Source organism: Caretta caretta, chromosome 10, assembly GCF_965140235.1.
Source record: "Caretta caretta isolate rCarCar2 chromosome 10, rCarCar1.hap1, whole genome shotgun sequence".
In the NCBI taxonomy this organism is placed as follows: domain Eukaryota; kingdom Metazoa; phylum Chordata; order Testudines; family Cheloniidae; genus Caretta; species Caretta caretta.
Window position 1 is genome coordinate 55,662,071 of NC_134215.1, and position 21,184 is coordinate 55,683,254.

General features: G+C 40.9%; 1 protein-coding gene across 5 annotated transcripts in view; it reads right to left on the reverse strand.

Moving 5' to 3' along the window:
* The window catches only part of ENTREP2 (endosomal transmembrane epsin interactor 2), a 385,274-nt gene that overhangs the window by 120,152 nt on the left and 243,938 nt on the right, over positions 1–21,184 (reverse strand). For 3 of the 5 annotated variants that reach the window (XM_075133027.1, XM_048868175.2, XM_048868178.2), the window contains one exon: positions 14,939–15,049. The exons of the other annotated variants lie outside the window; for them this stretch is intronic. In XM_075133027.1, coding sequence (XP_074989128.1) covers positions 14,939–15,049 — 111 coding nt within the window. The remainder of the gene's footprint in view (positions 1–14,938; positions 15,050–21,184) is intronic. 5 annotated transcript variants of the gene reach the window in all.

Consider the following 21,184-nt stretch of genomic DNA (forward strand, 5'->3'; position numbering starts at 1 on the left):
AATAAGGCTACTCTGCTGTACCCAACTGGCCTGGGTCTATCACACAACCTTTTCTCTTCACCTCCCATAAGAGTAATCTGCTCTTGAAAATTTTAATGAGCGTATGATTCAAGGATAATTTAGATAGCAAATGGTGATAGCTTATCCTTATCTCCGAGCACCATACGTACCTCCCAATGTTCTGCTTTTGTTTTCAATGCCACAAGTACTCCTTTTCTTTTTGCGAATACAGACTAACACAGCTGTTACTCTGGAAAATGTACATGGAGTTCGCATTCATATTTGTGTAGTGACCTGATACATAAATAGCCAACCTGAAGAGAACAATCTCAATTCCCACTCTATACATTTTAATTAAAAGGGCCTTTATCTATGCTAATTTTCTGACTAAAAATATGGCCAAGCCCTATGAAAGGAAAAAATAGAAATGACTTGTTTGTGTGATCATTTTTAGTGCATATTTTTTGCTAACAGATTCACAGGAACATTAGTCTCTTGTACTATCCTTCTTTAACTTTTTGAAAATTGTAGCTTGAGCATTTGAAAAGAAGCAGTGAGAGGCAAAAAGGCATCCTTTAAAAAGTGGGAGTTAAATCCTAGTGAGGAAAATAGAAAGGAGCATAAACACTGGCAAATGAAGTGTAAAAATACAATTAGGAAGGGCAAAAAAGAATTTGAGGTTAGCCAAAGACTCAAAAAGTAATAGCAATTTTTTTAAGTATATGAGAAGCAGGAAGCCTGCTAAACAACCAGTGGGGCACTGGAGATCGAGGTGCTAAAGGAGCACTCAAGGACAATAAGGCCACTGCGGAGAAACTGCCCCCACTGCAGTAGGCAGGGGTTAAAAGCAGCCCTGGAGAGGGCTGTGGCTGGGATGAGGAGTGAGAGCAGCGGAGGGGGTAACTGACTACAGTTGTGGCAAGCTCAATCAGGGCTCAGCTCGCCCTGACAAGAGGGCTGGGGGGCCAGGAGCTGGAGGAGTCTGACTCTAGCCCTGGAGTGGGAAGGCCTAGCTGTCTGGGAGCAAAGTACCTGAAGTGGAGCAGTTCTGGGGAAGGGCAAAGGGAACTGGAGAGCTACAGCCTACAAATCCCCAGGCTGCGGGCCTTGCTAAAGGCCGAAGAAGGTACTGGGGTTGCAGAGGTGCAGCCTGGGGCTAGGCAGGGGCAGCTGGTCCGACCCCCCTGCCAATGATGAGTGGCCATTACAGACTGCAGTTTGCCCCAGTGAGAGAGGGATAGGTGATGACTGGCCATAGCCACTGAGGCAAGGTGGGTATAGAGGGTTGGGGGTTCCCCTGGGAGGGGAGACCCAGAGCGTGGGGGCACTGCTGTGGGGCAGCACCCTAAAATAAGGGCACTGGGGTCCAGGAGGGACATGAGGGCCTGAGGCAGGTGAATCACTGGCCAGCAGAGGGTACTTCAATTGCTGGAAAAGAGCTAATTCCCAGACAACCAGCAGGAGGTGCCATGCCGGTGAGGCTTCACTCTGCTACAAGGAGGTTTTAGAACAAATTGATAAATTGAACAGCAATAAGTCCCCAGGACCAGATGGTATTCACCCAAGAGTTCTGAAGGAACTAGCTTCTGTACCAGATGACTGAAAGATAGCTAATGTGATGCCAACTTTTAAAAAAGGCTCCAGAAGTGATCCTGGCAGTTACAGACCTGTAAGCCTGACTTTAGTACCGGGCAAACTGGTTGAAATTATAATAAAGAACAATATTGTCAGACATATAGATGAACATAGTTTGTTGAGGAAGAGTCAACATGGTTTTAGTAAAGGGAAATCATGCCTCACCAGTCTACTAGGATTCTTTGAGGGAGTCAACAAGCACGTGGACCAAGGAGATCCAGTGGATATATTGTACTTAGATTTTGAGAGAGCCTTTGACAAGGTCCCTCACCAAAGGCTCTTACACAAAGTAAGCTGCCATGGGATAAGAGGGAAGGTGCTCTCGTGGATTGGTAACTGGTTAAAAGATAGGAAACAAAGGGTAGGTATAAATGGTCAGTTTTCAGAATAGAGAGAGGTAAATAGTGGTGTCCCCCAGGGGTCTGTTCTGGGACCAGTCCTATTTAATATATTCATAAATGATGTGGAAGGGGTAAACAGTGAGGTGGCAAAATTTGCAGATGACACAAAATTACTAAAGATAGTTAAGACCCAGGGAGACTGCAAAGAGCTACAAAAGGATCTCTCAAAACGGGGTGACGAGGCAAAAAAATGGCAGATGAAACTTAACGTTGATAAATGCAAAGTAATGCACATTGGAAAGCATAATCCCAACAATACATATAAAATGATGGGGTCTAAATTAGCTGTTACCACTCAAGAAAGAGATCTTGGAGTCATTGTGGATAGTTCTCTGAAAACATCCAATCAATGTGCAGCGGCAGTCAAAAAGTGAACAGAATGCTGGGAATAATTAAGAAAGGGATAGATAATAGGACAGAAAATATCATGTTTCCTCTGTATAAATCCATGGTACGCCCACATCTTGAATACTGTGTGCAGATGTGGTCATCCCATCTCAAAAAAGATATATTGGACTTGGAAAAGGTTCAGAAAAAGGCAACAAAAATGATTAGGGTTATGGAACGGTTTCTGTATGAGGAGAGATTAATAAGACTGGGACTTTTCAACTTGAAAAAGAGATGGCTAAAGGAAGATATCATTGAGGTCTATAAAATCATGACTGGCATAGAGAAAGTAGATAAGGAAGTGTTGTTTACTACTTCTCATAACACACGAACTAGCGGTCACCAAATGAAATTAATAGGCAGCAGGTTTAAAACAAATAAAAGGAAGTACTGTACTTCTTCACACAATGCACAGTCAATCTGGGGAACTCCTTGCCAGAGGATGTTGTGAAGGCCAAGACCATAACAGCGTTCAAAAAGAACTAGACAAATTCATGGAGGATAGGTCCATCAATGGCTATTAGCCAGGATGGGCACGAATGGTGTCCCTAGCCTCTGTTTGCCAGAAGCTAGGAATGAGTGACAGGGGACAGATCACTTGACGGTTACCTGTTCTGTTCATTCCCTCTGGGGCACCTGGCACTGGCCACTATCAGAAGACAGGATACTGGGCTAGATGGACCTTTGGTCTGACCCAGTAGGGCTGTTCTTATGAATAGTCCATATTTTCTGTTTTATTATATATTTTACATCATATAATAAAAAGGGAGAATAATTTTTTTCTCTCGTGTTAGAACAGAAAGATTCTGAAATTCCAGGGGTTAAAAACATTAATTTGTGTGCTGACAAGCATTAAACCTGAGGGTTAATGCTTAGCAATGGACAGTTCACATATTTTGTAGGGTACAGACCCTTTTTTAAAGGATCAGGATATATGGTATTAAACATTCTGTCTTATATGGCTGTCCAGGAAATATAGGATACATGTTTAATCTCCAGGTCTGGAGTGTATATACACGCAATAGATGGGGAAAAGGGACTTGGAAATACTAAATATTTCTCCCTTTCTTCTCCCAGCTGTGTGGATTTTTGGGATACATATATTTTTCTAACTAGGGACCAACTCTCATTTTTTATATATATATATATATATATACACACACACACAATTGATATGAATCTATATGAATGAGAAAAACAATGTTAATCTGTATCAAAATAAGATGTACACTAGCTGTAGCTTTGCTATCTCATGGATCTATTTGGTCTTTAAGTCCCCATTCCCTTTTTCTTGCTATTGATTTACAATCTTCCAGTTTCTGGACAACCTCTTCATCAGGAGCAGTTCTCGGTGTGGGAAGAACAGCCAATTGAGGGCACTCTATTTATAGAAGCCTCTCCTGCAGGAGAGGTTACGCTTTTTAGGAGTGCATTGGGTTATAGCCTACTATACAGATCTGGCTCTGATCACATCCAGGCAGGAACGGCATTGTACAAAGGAGAATTCAGATTTACAGACTTACTCTTGAGATTGAGCAACATCAGCTTTCTTTATTTACATTTACATTTCTTCAATATTTATAGAGTCTATGTGCTTATGGACTTGTTTGTTATTTTTATCCACATTCTCTTGAACAGAACAGGTAACCATCAAGTGATCTGTCCCCTGTCGCACTGTAATAAATGTTTCCCATTAAAGAAAAAAAATTACAAGCACTGGATATTGCACAGAGATCTGAATACAGGACTATTATTTACCATCTTTTGCCCCCGAACAGTCAAGGCAGTGTGACATCAAGCGAAAAAAGCTTTTCACTTAGGGCCTGATCCTTCAGTCCATATTCAGGCAACACTAACAATCAAGGAATTAGAAATGTCCAAACTTACAATGAAACTTCCAAATGAAATGTCATGTAACTGCAAAACACAGCTAGTCCATGGAATTGAGATTTTATGTTTCAACAGGCCCCTGCAGACCAGACATGACCTAATCACAATGACAGAGACTCCATTCATAGTGGAGATGAACCCCAGGATCTAAACATCATTGCTCTGTAATGTGGCTAACAAAGACCCTGGATCCAAACATTCCTGAATATCGGAATATTTGAAGTATTTGGATTCAGCCGATCATAAAGAGAAATCTGCAGTGTAAATTGAAATCTTTCACTTAATGCCCGCCTTTCTCACCTATTATTTTTCCCCTTTAGGTGGGCAGGAGGTAGAGAGCTTAGTCAATTTAGTGCTTGTGAAGGTGTCAAATTCACAACTTTGGACTCTGAGGTCCTCTGTTTATCCACAGAACAGGTACAACACAGTCAGGAGCAGTGCAAATTGCCCCATGGTACTCTATCAGTGTGCTTCAACTTTGACTTGGAGGGTAGAGAAATTATTTAAGTCTGTGTACACCAGGGGTAGGCAACCTGCAGCACGCAAGCTGATTTCCAGTGGCACTCTGCTGCCAGCCTGGGATTCCGTCCGCCAGCCCCCTGCCAGCCAGGGTCCCGGCCGCTGGCCCCGCTCAGCCCACTGCTGGCCTAGGGACCTTGGAAAACTCAGCAAGGAAAAACGAGGGCAAGGATCACACTAAACTGATAAAATCTGCATTTTAATTTAATTTTAAATGAAGCTTAAACATTTTAAAAACCATATTTACTTATATACAATAATAGTTTAGTTATATAATATAGACTTATAGAGAGAGACCTTCTAAAAGCATTAAAATGTATTACTGGCACACAAAACATTAAATTACTGTGAATAAATGAAGACTTGGCACACCACTTCTGAAAGGCTGCCGACCCCTGGCGTACACTTTCAATCTTGGGCCTCTGCAGAGATTCTGCTAACATGCCAATTAATTACAATCGTGATGGTGCTTTTTTGTGCTGTGGATTCACTGGGATTTATTCATTTCAAATAGGTCACCCAATGGCTGCCAGTTGACAATAACACTCATTCACTGCTAACATAGTCTGGATTTAGGGTGACCAGATGACCCGATTTTATAGGGACAGTCCCAATTTTTGGGTCTTTTTCTTATATAGGCTCCTATTACCCTCCACCCCCGTCCCGATTTTTCACATTTGCTGTCTGGTCACCTTATCTGAATTTGAACCTGTGGCCAAGACTCTGAATCCCATTTTCAATCCAGTGAGGGTCTGTCTACACAGGGACACCCAGAAAAGTTAAACTCAAAGAAGGATTAAACTTCAGTGAACTGAAGCCACTTTACTTCTGAATGAGAGTATCCACACACAATTTAATGCAGTTTAATTTATGCACATTAACTTCACAGCTTTAATCAATTCATCTTTTTAACTTTTTTCAGAATCCCCATGTAGACATGCCCAGAGTTATCCAGTCTACTGTGTGTATTTTTCTCATTTGGAAATAATAGTTTTTTGGCTGTATTTTTTTCTGGATTACAGATTTTTAACAGGAAATTGAAATTATAATGGTTTTAAATTACATACACCATCATAACTAATTTTATTATATTATCCTTCTCCCAGTCTACCTATTTTAGTTTGACCCAAAAAACAAAACATCCCCCAACTCTCCGCCACAACACAACACAACACAACCCTCCTTCCCTCCCTCCCTCACCCCCCTTAGGTATTGTGCAGGGTTAGCTCATAGCCCTCGGGGCAGACATTAGAAAGGAGCTGTATTATTTCCCTGCTCTAGCTGAGGAGTTTTAAACTTTCAAGGGTGCTTAGCAGCTTGTATTTTAAAAATTGAAAAGACTGTTTTCTTCCCAGTTCAGCTGAACCTGAAACAAGATACATTCACTTCCATTTGTTTTTACTTGGGATGAAACCATGGAGAGAATATGCAGCCAAGTAAGGGCATTTTAAAATAAATTTAATCTCAGAATTTGAAAATAATTATTTTTAACAAAATATTTTGTTATACACAACATGAATTTTTTTTAAAAAAACTTCTTGGCCCTCATGATCTATGTGTAACTCATTTTCCTTAGTCCTCAGTCACAGAGCGTTTAGCCCAAGCTAAGTTTCATATTAAAGACTGTGAGCTTCAAAAAGGCTCTGAATTTTAATAGCCATTCCAAGTAGTTGCAGAAAGACTAGCATTTAAAGAAATGCCTTTTCCATCAATTTCTGTTCTCTCAAATCATTTAGATTTTCCCTCCACATTAGTGGATTTTAGGAAGTTCTTATAGTATCTCAAAAGATTCCTTTATTGCGCTTTATATTCTTTCCCCCATCAAAGATCTTGTGTCATACTAACAATCCTGCCAGCTAAGGAATGGTAGAAATACCTTCCTTTGGAACCTGCTAATAGTACTATTGACCTAGCCAGAATAATACATAGCATGTCTTTCCTTCCAGGCTCTTAAGCACCTGCCTGCTGGGCATGAAGTCCCAAGAGAGAGCCTCAAAATCGATAAAGTATGTCAGTACTGCTGGATTTTGCTGCCACTCTATCATACTGAATTCTTATTGATATATTCAGGCACAATCTTTCTAATGCTGTAACACTTTTAATTGTTTACTCAAATAATGCTATTAATTTTTTAGCCCTAATTCTGCAAAAGTACAAAAAGCACCAGTTTCTAAAAACCAGGAATAACTGTTAGCAACATTAAAATGTAATTATTTTAATAGATAGAGCTATTCAAAGAAAAGATGCTAGAAGTTAAAAGTAAAAATCTGGGATGGGAAAGCAAGCTTCTACTTTGGAGCTACCTCCATTTCCTCCCTTTAAAATACTCATTAGGCTGAAAACTTGTATTTCTCATTTCTGCCAGGTTCAGTCGGAAATGAGAGGTATAATTTGAACCATTTCACAAGCATTAGTTACTGAATGACTGATATTTTTGTATTTCACTTTCAAAACAAAATGATACCGCTTGCATAAGCCACTTACTATTTAAAATATAGGTAACATGGACAAAGGAAATCACTGTTGATGAAGGTAACAGATAAGAGATTCTTAATTTTATTGCTCTTGAAAAAGTTAAACATAAGAGGAACACTGACTCTAGATGCTACTTATTAATCTTTAATAAAAACTCATTTTAGATTAAAATAAAAAATAGCATTTCATCTCTAAATGTGAATAAAACCTAAGTTTCTTTTTTATAGAACTAGAAAATGGGGCTGATGTCAATTTACTTTACTAGATAAACTTATCTAGTAAGTCATCAGCCTCACTAATTCTGAATGTGTGTATTTCCAAGTTATGAAGCTACATCCTGTTGGATATTTTGCTCACCTCTATATGCCCTCCGGATCCAAAAGCCATTGTATAGGGTGATGTGATCCTTGCCTTCACAAAAGTCTAAGTTATATAGTTATGCAACTTCACACATTGTGTGCTAGTGACCTTAAGTGATAATGTAAACAGAAATCTTAGGGGCGATCATGGAAGGGACTCAATGCTCTCAAGTCCCACCAAATTCTATGGGAGTGGAGAATGCACACAGGCCCTCACAGGAGGTGCAGAGCAAGTCATAAAGGTATAATCAGGTTTCAAAAGTGGCCCTGGCAACACAAATTAAAACTCTTAGTATCATAAGTTATATCTCCAACAACAGTCACATTGGCAAGAAGGAACATCTCCCCTCAATGAAGGATAAATCAGGGATTCTCAATCTTTTTCTTTCTGATGCCCCCACAATATGCTGTAAAAATTCCCCAGCCCACCTGTGCCATAACAACTGTTTCTCTGCATATCCAGTAAATTAAAAGCCAGGGCCAGCATAAGAGGGTAGCAAGCAGGTCAACTGCCCAGGGCCCCACACCACAGGGGTCGTGCAAAGCTAACTTGCTTGGGCTTTGGCTTTCAGCCCTAGGCAGCAGGGCTTGGGCTTTCCGCCCTGGGTCCCAGAAAGTCTAACACTGGTCCTCCTCTGTGGTTTATTTTGGCGTATCTCCTGAAACCTGCAGGGGGCCCCGGACTGCTGGTTGAGAACTGCCTCTCTCTTTGAGATTATATTTACAATTAAAAAACATAAACTTAGTTCTAAATTTATTATTAACAAAGTTCACTACCACCAAGCCTACCCCATTTTAATAATAATCACTGTTTGTTTAAAACAAATTTGCTTTAATTTCTTTTTAATGGTACATATGATCTAATTGATCGCTGACTGTCTAGTTTGCTGTTGGAGGCTCTCAGAGCTCAACACTCAGCTGTGCTTCAATTTAATTTTGCTCCCTGAATCATAATACAGAATGCCAATCATGGCACAAAGCACCCTAATTTACAATATGCCCTCCTAAAAAGCATAAACAATGTTGTTTCAAAATGAGTCCCTATGCCTGGGATATCAAATTCCTGATACTTACCAAGCAAAGTTAAACCAGAGAAACAGATATGCAAGGTATGGAGGATTGGTTCTAATGATGCTTAGCTGCAAATTATTTGTTAAAATAAATGCAGTTCACATATTTGTCACATTCTGTGTCTTCGTTTTTATTCTGACTCAGAGTACAGAACCTACATATAGTTATAAAATCACGAGTCAGCCACAGAATTAGATTAAAGCTATGTGAAGAGGATTGTGTTTTGTTTTGAGTGTATAAAGTACATACATAACATTCTCCAAATGCACTTGGTGCTAAAGAGAGAGAGACGAGTGGCAAATGATACCAAAGTCATAGCAAGAAAAATACACGACTGATATGGAATTATACATTCTTTGGCAACTGTATCATGAGTATGGCTATTCATCACCTGCAACAACTACTGAAAGACAGCACTGCATTTCTAAGTTGAAAGTGAAAGAACGTGTATGAAGTGTGAGCCGTAATGCCAAATAACATCCAAGACTCAGTATGCACTGAAGGTGTATGATGATACCGTCATGTAATTTGCAGGCAAGGAAATGAGGTCACTGCAGAAAGAAAGATAGCTATAGGCAGGTACAGCACCAGAATGGATCACCAGAACAACAGCTGAGCTCTGTTTTATTAAAGGCCATCAAACAATCCTCAGAGTACTTAGGGGAAAGGAGAGTCTCTGCCAATTAGATTTTCTTCCTTTAAATGAGGCATGGCTTGATGCTAAGACCTGACAATTACAACTGATAAAAAAATGGATTTTTTCCCGTTTTCCCCTTTTTGTCAAAAAATGTCCAAATATGAAAATTTTCAACCACATCTAGTTATCAAGAATCAGCACTAAGTTGTGTTTTAAATTGGTGGTTAAATAATTAGCATTGTCTTCTGTGTTATTATTCTGAATATTATGGTTAAGGGAGAAAAATTGCTCAATCACATAGTATGGTGGGAGGCGCCAAACGGAACTGGAGTGAGTCTGTTGAACGAATGGGGATTATAAATGCAACTGGGAAACTAGGAGGATGTGTTCCCCCTCCCTTAACTTCTTACTACCTTATGACCTGTCAGTGCAACTGAAGGAGTAATTGAATAGCTAATCTAATCTTTTTAAAGTCATAAAGTAAATATATAGTAGAAGCTTGTAAAAGGTAAGAAATATCTAAGTGCAATCAACTTTGTATTCAATCTGGTATACGGTACACAGAGATGTTAAGACTGTCTCCCTGATAACCCTCATCTATGCATGCAGTTTACACTGGAGTAGGGAGAGGAGATAAGACTCTGTAATTTTAAGATTATAATTCTCATTAAATGATTCAATAATGTAACAGGAAGGTCAGAATTAATATTGTATCTTGTAGTGTGATTTTCATTTCTGTGATTCATAAATTGATGATCATATTATTGAATGTGTGTGTGTATTAGGAAGGGCAACAGTGTCTCTGTGCAGTTGAGAAAGCTAACGCATATCCAAAACAATGGCCAACTTCCAGGCAAGATACCTTAATTGATCATTCGCTTGATTGCGAGTATTGGTGCTGTTGTGAAGAAATATATATATGTAAGCAATGTGAACTCTAAGTTAATTTGTTTTCTGTGGAAATTTTTATACACAATATATATATGTGTATATATAAATGTAAACAAACATATACCTGTATACCTATATGCTGAATCAACTGGGGGAGAGGGGTGGGGAAGAGGGTATTTTGACAGCTGCACAGCCTCATTCAGTCACCTTGGAAGTGCTTTGTGGGTGCTTGGGTCATGCTGTAAGCATGGGTAGCAGGCTAGGGCTAAGCAGATTCCCAGGAAAATAATATCTCCCTAGGAGATACTTAAGGAGAGACGTATCTCCTATGGTTCTACAGGCCGCTAGGCACAGAGAGAATCCAATGGAGCTATCGATAGTGACGCATCTGCAGGGCCCAGAGTTTGTGCTCCAAAGGGATTAAGTGCAAGGGGGAAGTCTCATGGGGATTTCCTCCCCTAAACCCCTGTGGTAGATTTTTCTTCTGCAGATGGGGTCAAACCAACTCTTTACAAGGATACTAATAATGTTTTTCTCTCAAGCTTTCATTTGTATCATATTTTTGTGCCTCTGAACTTTAGTTGATATTTCAGGTGAAGCAACCCTAGAGCTGTAAAACTATTAATATTTTCTGACAGTCGTCTTTTTTATTGATAATTCATTTAAAAAATATTTGCAAGTCCACAGCTGAAAACGGAACATTTTATTAAAATGCAAAAAGAGGCAAATAATTTAAGGTTTTGTCGTCTGGTTTAAACAGCTAGAACATAAAAAGATTCACTCAGCCTTTTGGAAGGTGTTGAAGAAATGCACCTCTGATTGTAGTTAAGGCACTAGTGAACACTATTCATTTAAAACTAACTCTTTTACTTAGTTTGGGGATTTGGGGGTAAAAGTAATGGGAAATGAATTCATTAGTTAATAAAAGGAAAACAGATACACGGAAAATAGAAAATGCAGAAATAGAAACAGCTTTAGATTAAAATGATTAATACAGAAAAACTGAAAAGCTAAACTCAAACAGACCTTACAGCACAAGAGAAATAATTTTTTCAGGGGAATAATATTCCTAAAATGTCAGCTAGAGACCTAAAATGCAATTCCTTATGTCAAGGGCTTCCAGGTTTAGGGTTAAGCGGGTAAAAGCAACACACAGTTATTTTTTTCCACAGATAATTTTTTTAAGTAAATACTGAAAATAGCTATGTTTATCTTTTTTTCCACCTCCCCCAGATAGTAAAATTTTCAAGTGCTTAAGCCACTTTTGAAAACAGGACTTCAAAGTTTTGGTACACACATTCTTCATGGCATATGCAGAATGTTAGCTCCGTATCAAAGAACTTTTTTTTACGTGCAACATCTGCTCACAGTGATGATGATAACCCATTACCTGTCTAAACTTTACCATAAGGGGAAAAAAGTTAATGATTAATTTTTCATTTTTTCAACCTACCATACTCGTTCCCGCTAAGTATTAACATTTAACATAGCATTGCATACAAGAATCCACCTTTTTTGGTAAGACAGCTGTTCAGTTTCCATTCCCATTCAATCCTCTTGGCAAAGACTGTGAACATTTTGTGCCAACTGCATTGTTTTCATAGTAAGACTCTCCACCAGAGAATGGACTTATACCATTAATTCTGTTCATATAGGTCACTGAACAGCTGTCAAATTATAAGAACAGTTTGTTACTACTGACAAAGTTTGAAGTCATACAAGTCATTCAGGTGGAAGCATTACCAAACCCCTCAGTTATTGTGTGTGTTCATGAATTTATTACTGTGGTCAATTGAAAAACATCAATAATTTAGCAGTTTTAAACACAATTTTATATTGTGCAGTATTTTATATATAGTAAACAGTACAACATTTCTAACTACTCCAGGGGCCCTTAAGAAAGTTTCACTGCAACCTCAAGAGGTGGTTAACCGGCAACAGATGAAGAGTAGCTTATCTGACCAAAAGAGGTATAAATTATTTATTTTTCCTTTCGTTGTCCACATTCTGTCCTTTTCTTAAATACTGTCCTACTCTAGCGATGTGCCAAGATTCTGTTACTTGAAAATATGGACTACCACATACTGGTTAATACATAGCTGTCTACATAGAAGTCTCTCTAGACAGAAGATACTCTTTACAGTGAACTGTCATTTCCAAAATAATGACCTACAGGTCACCATTACAGTAGTTTAAAACCTTGCCAATTACCTTAGACAACACTTTAGTCCCTGATCCTGAAGACTTACATGCTTAACCCTCTCATTCATCTGAATACTCCAAACACCAACACCTGTTGAACCAAGTCATATGCTTTCTCAGGATCAATAAATCCACAAAGCAATTACTCTTTCCGTGTATCAATCTTTCAGACTTCTGTCTCATTGCAAATACTGCATCCATAGTACTCCTTCCTTTCCTAAGTCCATGTTGCTCCTCTCCAATATTTTCCTCCACCTTGCACTTCACCCTTGCTTCCAAAAATAGTATATGTGCGTACAAGTCCGTATCAAATTATGACCTTCACCTGACATTGTAACCACCATTTTGAATAATGTGACTTACATTTTGGGTATGTAACTGTAACTACTTAGAGATGTCAAGGACACACCAAGGCAGCTTATTGGAATGCTTGACACCTCCCTGAGGTGACTAACACAGGAGTCATCAACATGATTGTCTTTAAAAGGATTTTGCTACAGGCTCACCGACAGCTATCCCTGGTCGTGCTCTAGTGTTCAAGCCCCCAGACAGGAGACGCAGATAGCCGCATGGAAAGGAGTGGGGCAGGACTGGGGGCGGTGCTAGGACGGTATAGCCATGCCGGAGGAGCTGCCAATGCGGGGTGCTGGCTCCTGGGAGTGGCGGCCCCACATTCTGTTCCTTTTGTAGCTGTGGTTCCCGGGAGAGCCCAGCGGTTCCACAGACACCAATTTATATCTGCAGACACCTGCATCCGCGGGTATACATTTGTATCCACACAGGGCTCTAATAATGGCATAGAGAGTACACTTATAAGGTTTGTGGATGATACCAAGCTGGGAGGAGTTGCAAGTGCTTTGCAGGATAGGTTTAAAATTAAAAATGATCTGGACAAATTCGAGAAATAGTCTGAAGTAAATAGGATGGAATTCAACAAGGACAAATGCAAAGTACTCCACTTAGGAAGGAACAATCAGTTGCGCACATACAAAATGGGAAATGACTGCCTAGGAAGGAGTACTGCAGAAATGGATCTGGTGGTCACAGTGGATCACAAGCTAAATATGAGTGAACAGTGCAACAATGTTGCAAAAAAAGCAAACATCATTCTGGGATGTAATAGCAGGAGTGTTGTAAGCAAGACACGAGAAGTAATTCTCCCGTTCTACTCTGTGCTGATTAGGCCTCAACTGGAGTATTGTGTCCAGTTCTGGGCACCACATTTCAGGAAAGATGTGGACAAATTGGAGAAAGTCAAGAGAAGAGCAACAAAAAGGATTAAGTCTAGAAAACATGACCTGTGAGGAGCAGTGTTTTATGGTAAAACTGGTAAATTGAGGTACACTTCACTTTTGGATGCAAAGGATCTAGAACTTCTGTGAGTAGCCAGTGTCAGGGCAAACATAACGGGGGAACAATCCACAGGGACTCGGGGATTGGGGTGTACCTATTGTTAACCTGCAAGGTGAAGTTAGTGGTGGCACAGCCCAGAGGAGAGTGTTTGAGTGACTAAAATGCTGGTGGAATTAGGGAGCTGACACACAGCTACGACAAGGAAGACCCCTTCTCTCTAGAGACCGGGGTAATAATCTGACATAGTCCTGGATACACCAAGAACCATCACATTCATGACAAAAGTTGTGTTATTTCCCCCCATCTTCTTTAAATTCTTAAAATTCTTTAAATCAGTGGGTTTACTTCTGGGATTAATTTAGCTCCATATATTTTTTAATACCTTATTAGTGTTGTCACAAATATTCTTACAGTTGATCTATACTTTTTTCCCCATTGAAGGGTTAGCATACAGTAATCTAATGTATACATGCACACCATATGAGTTTATTAAGTCACAGTATACAGCCTTGATATGTTAATATTTTTATGATTCTCTATGTTATCAGACTAGATCCATGGGTAATGTATTTACATTGGAAGCTTTTTTAAAATCAGATTGCAGTAGTAAAGTTGGTAATTAAAATATTATTGCACAGATACTGAAACATAATTAACAGCATTCCCATGAAACACCATTGGCTAGAGAAGGAGAGATTGGATGCAAGTTTGGTCCTGCTGAAGTCAACAGTTTTGACTATACTGAGACCAAGATTTCACCCATTGTGTATGGTGTCTCCCTTATATTACTGCAGTATAAGCACACATTTCTAATGTAACAACTTATGTTTTGAGGAAACAATATCTTATAAAGACTATAGCACTTTTACTCTAAAGTTTCTTCCAACAAAATAATCATGGTTTAATAATAATCTGGTCCTGCTTTGAGCATGGGGTTGGACTAGATGACCTCCTGAGGTCCCTTCCAACCCTGATATTCTATGATTCTATGTTTTTAGACTTAAAGGCAGCATCAAATAACAGACACATGCAATGACAGGAATTAAACTGATAATTTTATGATTACCGAAAAAGAAAAGCCTTTGCCCTTATTAAAATATTTGTTTTTCATTACTCACCAACTGACAGCCTTCCAGGGAGTTTACCAGCTGAGCATTCTGACATGAGAGAATAGAACCAGCCAAGTTCAACATTACACACACTGCAGACAGTAGCATGAAAAAGGTTATCTGGAAAAAAAACCAACCAAACAGTCCATTGATTATTCACTGCAAAAGGCAAAGGGGAAAAATTAATTTAGCCTTTGAAGTGCTTCCATCTTGTCAAATAATCACATGGATGGCAACATTTTATATGTTTTAAAGACCAACATGAAACATTTTTCAGTCTTACAAGGTCCTGGGCTTCATACCATAAGAAAGGCAATGCCGACACTAGTCTTGACTGCCATTTATTTTCCTTTAAATTCTTTAAGTCCTTCCACTTGATCTTCCATTAATAGCTCACCCCAAAATTCCATTTGCAACCCAAATATTAAGAATGGAGACCCTGAAAATTAAACTGATGATAAACAAACAGCAATAATAGTGAAAAGCAAATCCATTTTAGTGTTAGTAATCTAAGTTGCTATTTCTAACATAAAGAAGCGTATTTGTTAATATGTGATTTTATGTTACATATTAATGTATAACATTAGATACCATTCTACCTTTTATGTAATCCCTGGCTCGTTATAAGCAAGATAAACAATAATCACCAAATTAAAATATTATAGTGTGTATAAAAATAAAAGTAATATATACCGACAGAAGAATTTGAAACACTAAGTGACACTGGTGAGAAAAATCTCTTTTGTTAATTGACACTGAAATGTGATTTTTCACTGAAGACCCTCACTGAAATTATCTGTCAGTAGACTTTTAGAAAGTGCTGTCTTTAAAGTTACAAGCAAACTGGTGCCATGTTTTCATTCTTTGTTTCATTTTTATGATCTTACCCAGAGATGCTGCTGTCACTTTTCAGCTGGATGGTATGTTTTCACTCATCTAACTTTTAAAAAAAACCATTAAGGGCTTGTTCCCCTAATACGCAGCAACCATTGACATTCATCTCATATAATCTGCTGCTTTGCATCATGCACAAATGCAAGAAATGGTTACTGATTGTAACTGTGGTTCTTCAAGATGTTATGCAGACATGTACTCCACTTAGGGGGGGGTGTGCCCAGTGCACTGGAGCTGGAGATATTTGCTTAGCAGTACCTGTAGAGGGGCAACGCTCGTGCCTCTTGGCCATAGCCCCTCCCCTGGCTAATGAGGCGGTGCCGCCCCGATCCTCCCTCAGTTCCTTCACACTGAATGCCTGGACATGAGACTCTGATACGGAGGGGATGGAGGGCGGGTTGCAGAAGACACACCTGCATCACATTTCAAAGAACCACAGTTACGGTAAGTATCCGTTTCTTCTTCTTTGAGTGGATGCAGCCATGTTTTTCACTTATGTGACTCACAAGCAATATCCCCCAGCCCAGGAGGTGAGGCTCAGAGTCTATGTAAACAGAGACTACAGGACTCCTCTACCAAAGCCTGCATCTGCCCTGGAAGATGTGGTTATGGTGTAATGGTTCATGAACATATATGTTGATGATCATGCAGCAGCCTTGCAAATGTCCAATATGGAAATGTCACTGAGGAATGTCCACCAATTTGTGGGTGTTCTCTTTCAAGAACTCTGCTTAGATACCAAGGGAAGCAGCTACATGCCGCAAAAGGTCTCTGTATGCCTTAGCATCCTCCAGTACTGAAGGGGAGGATGAGCCAGGCAGCACAACATTGTCCAGAAATGAAGACGAGGCCCTCAACTGAGCCAAAGCCAGATCCTGTTCCAGGGCCGACAGACCTGGACAGGACAACTCTGGAGGCTCCATCGGAAGGAGGACTGCCAGTGCCTGGGTCTGCGATAGATTGACAGTCACCAATGCAGACCGGGCCAGTGATCTTGCCTTTGAGTGAGACAAAGAGCAGGACCTACACTATCGAGGAGCATCCCACAGATTCCATGGAGGCCACTGACATAGATAAAGCATTGGTGGCCATTAGGTGCCGAGCCAGGGACCTCCATCCTGACTATGAGACATGTGCCAATCCTGGTACCCCTAACAGTCCATCAGCAGCCCTCAATGCTGATCAGGTGACGGTGAGTGGGAGGATGATGACCCCAACTCAGAGGAGCCTCAGGATTGCAGAGATAACAGCGGAGCAAGACCAAAGAGAGCGAGTGGGTGGTCTGACTCATCCATCGCCCAGAATGAGGCAGAAAGTGGCGCTACCAATGGAAGTAATACCATTAGGACTAAACATGCTGGTGCCAGAAGCAGTATCGGTCCCGAAGTGAACAGTGGTATCTGGGTGTCTTACTGCACCGAGGTTGAGAGCAGTGAATGTTGCCACAGAAGCATCTGCGTGCTGACTGTAGTGGTGCTGAGCAGATTCCTTGAGGCCCCCCATACCAATCCTGGTGCCAGGAACATTGGGGTTGTTGAGTTGCTGCTCTCATGATTGGAAGATCACTGAGCGATGTTCGGTCGCCGAGTTGACGGCATTCATTGTGAATCCTCACTGAACAGAGTGGACCCTGTGAAGGCTGCCATCTTCCACCCCAACATTGGGGTGCGATGCTGACATGACAGACCCAAGGGTTCAGCAGCTCATTCAAACAAAGGGGCTATAGTTGACACAGCACAGGCAAAGTCGTGAACCAAAGAAGAGGTCGGGACCAAAAGGCAGAAGAGGTCTGTAGCTGCCTGTTATGCTGCCACATGGAAACAGACGGTACCAGTATCTTCCTCGTCATCGCTGGACTCAACATATGCCCAGAGGCCGGAACCAGAGTCAACAGTATACAGTTTCCAACCTCCCTACTAGATACCAGGGAAGGGTTAGAAGTACCTGCGCCATCCCACGAGCACGCATCAGCTCCATGTCAGTCCACACTTCCACCTCTCTCAGGAACAATCACCCCAATATGTGGAGCAGTCTCAATTGGTCTTATGCAACCTTTTGCTCGGCGCAGTTGACGGGAAATAGCTCCTGTTTCTTTGGAGAGGTGCCTGCTCTGGAACGTAAAGTGGCAGTGCTCTCAGAGTCTGAGGATGATCTCTGACCCGATGAGGGCCTCGGTACTGAAGCAGGCCACATAGCCTGTTCGATCAGGTGCTGCTTCAGGCGACAGTCTCAAGCCACTTGAGTCTGTTTCTTAAACCATCTACAGATCGTGCAATGCACGCTGACGTGGGCCTTGCTGAGACAGAGCAAGAACTATGTGTGAGGATCTCTGTTGGGGATCGCTCTCCCACACAAACAACATTTAAACTCCAATGAGGGCATCACTGAGGGAAACAACAACTAACACTACCCTAACACAAAGTGTACCATTAACTATATACAACAAGAGAAAAAACCTAAACTAGTTGACAGGTTGTGAAGTTGAGATCTCAGAGCTCCGATTCCAGCCCTGGGTGGTAAGAAGGGAGGGAGAGTGGGGCCAGCACTGCTTCACATAGCCAGGGAGGGGCTATGGCCACACGGTCTGAGCACCACCCCTCTGCAGGTACTGCTAGGCAAATTTTTCCAGCTCTGGTGTGCTAGGCACACATATACTTCAGTGGAATGTATGGCTACATCTACTCAAAGAAGAACAGCTGATGTCCCAAGATCAAAAGCGATGTGCATAGTGTGTAATGCATCCATCCCATTATTTACTGAAGAGATATGAAAACTAAGGATAGAGAAATTTAAAAAGGACGTTAAGGACAATATCTCAACAAGCAATAGGAACCATCACCATCACATCATTTTGTACTTCTAACAGATGACCACAAAAGTGTTCAACAAACAGTGAAGGAAGCTTCCCCACAATGCCATGAAGTAGGCAACTATCATTGTCCAGTCTTTAGATATGAGGAAACAGACAAAGATGCTTTAAGGCTAAACATTTTCATATGTTTGACGCCTAAATATAGTTTTATTCAGGTAACTCCTATAGGTCTATAGAAAAATGGCCCAAGAGTTTCTAAGGTTAAGTTCAACTTATATGTGTAGATATATGCAGACATAGAAAGGTAATTTCATAGTGGTGCAGTGCAGAGGGAGTTAGTTATACAGCATCTTTGTGAATAGGAGTGTGTCTAATTTCCCATGGACCACATTAAAATTTACCCCAGAAAATGAGTCCCTGGAGGTTGTTCAAGTAAGTATAAGCAAATGTGGTACAACACAAGGGCTATTAGGAGAGTGAATAAAGAGAAATCAGAATCATCTGGGCCCAGGCAGTGGAGTTCTCTGTACAGTAGTTAAAAAGAAATAATAAAAGGTAGGTTTAGTGCATTACACTAGAGGGCTACGACGGCTTAATACTGAGTAATAGCTGTAATATTACCCCTTTCACCTGAGTCAGTAACCTTTCCAACTGCTCAGCATGGGATACAATACTACTACAACATACTACAGAACTTAATGAAGTAACTATAATGTTTTGATATTACCAGTTCCAAAAGCCTTAAAACCAATCAGGAGTTAGTGGGAAGTACAACCAATTTATGGCTATTCCCACTTAGCTGGTTTAATAGCAATAGACCAAAATGATGCCCATTTTCTGTGTAGACAGAATGCTACTCCGGTACTGCCACTGTGTTCCTTCCCCATTGTGTCCCCTGAGCCCTGGGCTGGGCCTTTACACTGACACGGCTTTTTTGTTCTGCAACATCCAGGTGTTCGACCACACCAGTACAGGCTTAAGAGGCTCAGCCCTCTGGCCGAACCCAGGCAATACACTCCTTTTGGAGTTGTCAAAGAACACTCCCCACCAGGGTCTGATATCTCTCACAGGTGTGCTGGAGCAGGACCAACTCAGCCCACATTAGCTCAGTAACCCAGTTTTACCCAGTGTGGGATTTGCATACCCTACTCAAAAGTTACTACAGCTCCAAAATGGTTCCACTAAAGCTAATTAACTTTGATGAGAAGCCTATATTTAACAATTATATTAACATGTCACAGTTCAAGATGTTATCCTGTACCAGGATTCTGCCTCTTGTATTCAAAGGGTTACATGATTTTGCGGTTGGGGTCATGTTGAACACATCTTCCAGTTTACCATGTCTCCTCATACCAGTTTGATGTTCTGTATTGTTGTCAACTTCTTGTCCTCAGATAACCACTCCATCTGCTACACTGCCATCATCAAGACCACTGAAGCATAAACCTTCCAGTGACAAAGGACAAACCAAACTAAAGGCCTTCCTTTAATGACTGTCCCCCGATATGATACAAAGCAAAGACATGAGCTCATAAAAATGTACACTGTATCTGAGTATTTGTAGAGTAGGTCTGCAAGTTAGTTTCCTTAAACCATTCTAACTAAAGAGCCAAGTATCTTTTCTCACCACCTTGCAGTGGCAGAAGTCAATCCACACTCTACTGGCACTCTCCCTCTAGCTGTTATTGGGTATATAAAGTTCCCCCTTGTGTCTCACCTGAACTACTCTTGCACCTGTAGAAACGCTCACTAGAGCTCGCAAAACAAGCTCCTTTCCAACAGTCAGTCTGATGTGACAAATTGCTTTTACTGCCTTTAATTGCTTAACTGAAAAACATTATTTTAACCTGTGATTTCCTCCGGGGTAATATTGACAACAAAGCCTTTGCATTTAGATAGATAGATAACTTTATTTTATTATGCAATTACTCTGACTGTTATTCAGAAAGGGGTAGGGTCATTCACAATTTACATAACTTCTGACTTGAAAGGATAACAAAATTAAAAGACTTTGGTACCTGCAACAATACTGGAAAACATGTACGCATTTATATTTTGGTTCTTAATTAATGTATCCCTAGAAATCTTCAAAACAACAGTAACAGCATGAAATCAAAGGGCAAAGGGAAAGCTATCCAGAATTTCACTGCCATATAGAGTTGTTTCTCATATACACGTAGACTTTAAGGTCAGAAGAGGCTATCATGATCATCTAGTCCAGTGGTTCTCAACCTATTTATCATTGTGGGCCGCAGGTTGAGAACCACAGTGCACTCCCCTCCCCTCTCCCCTATGCCCAGCAAGTCCTGCCCAGAGACCCCTCCACAGAGTGGAGCCCTGGGTAGGGGGGCCAGTGGCAGGAACCCTGGACTGTGTGGCAGATCCGACCCTGGACCCTGCCGTGTGGCAGATCTGACCCTTGACCTGGCCACGCGTACGCCCAACCCCGCGGGACCAGCTGGCAGCCCCAAACCTCCGCTGCGCTGGGCTGGGCAGCCGGGAACCCAGATCCTGCTGCATGGCCTGGCATCCTTTAGCACAAAGTTGGG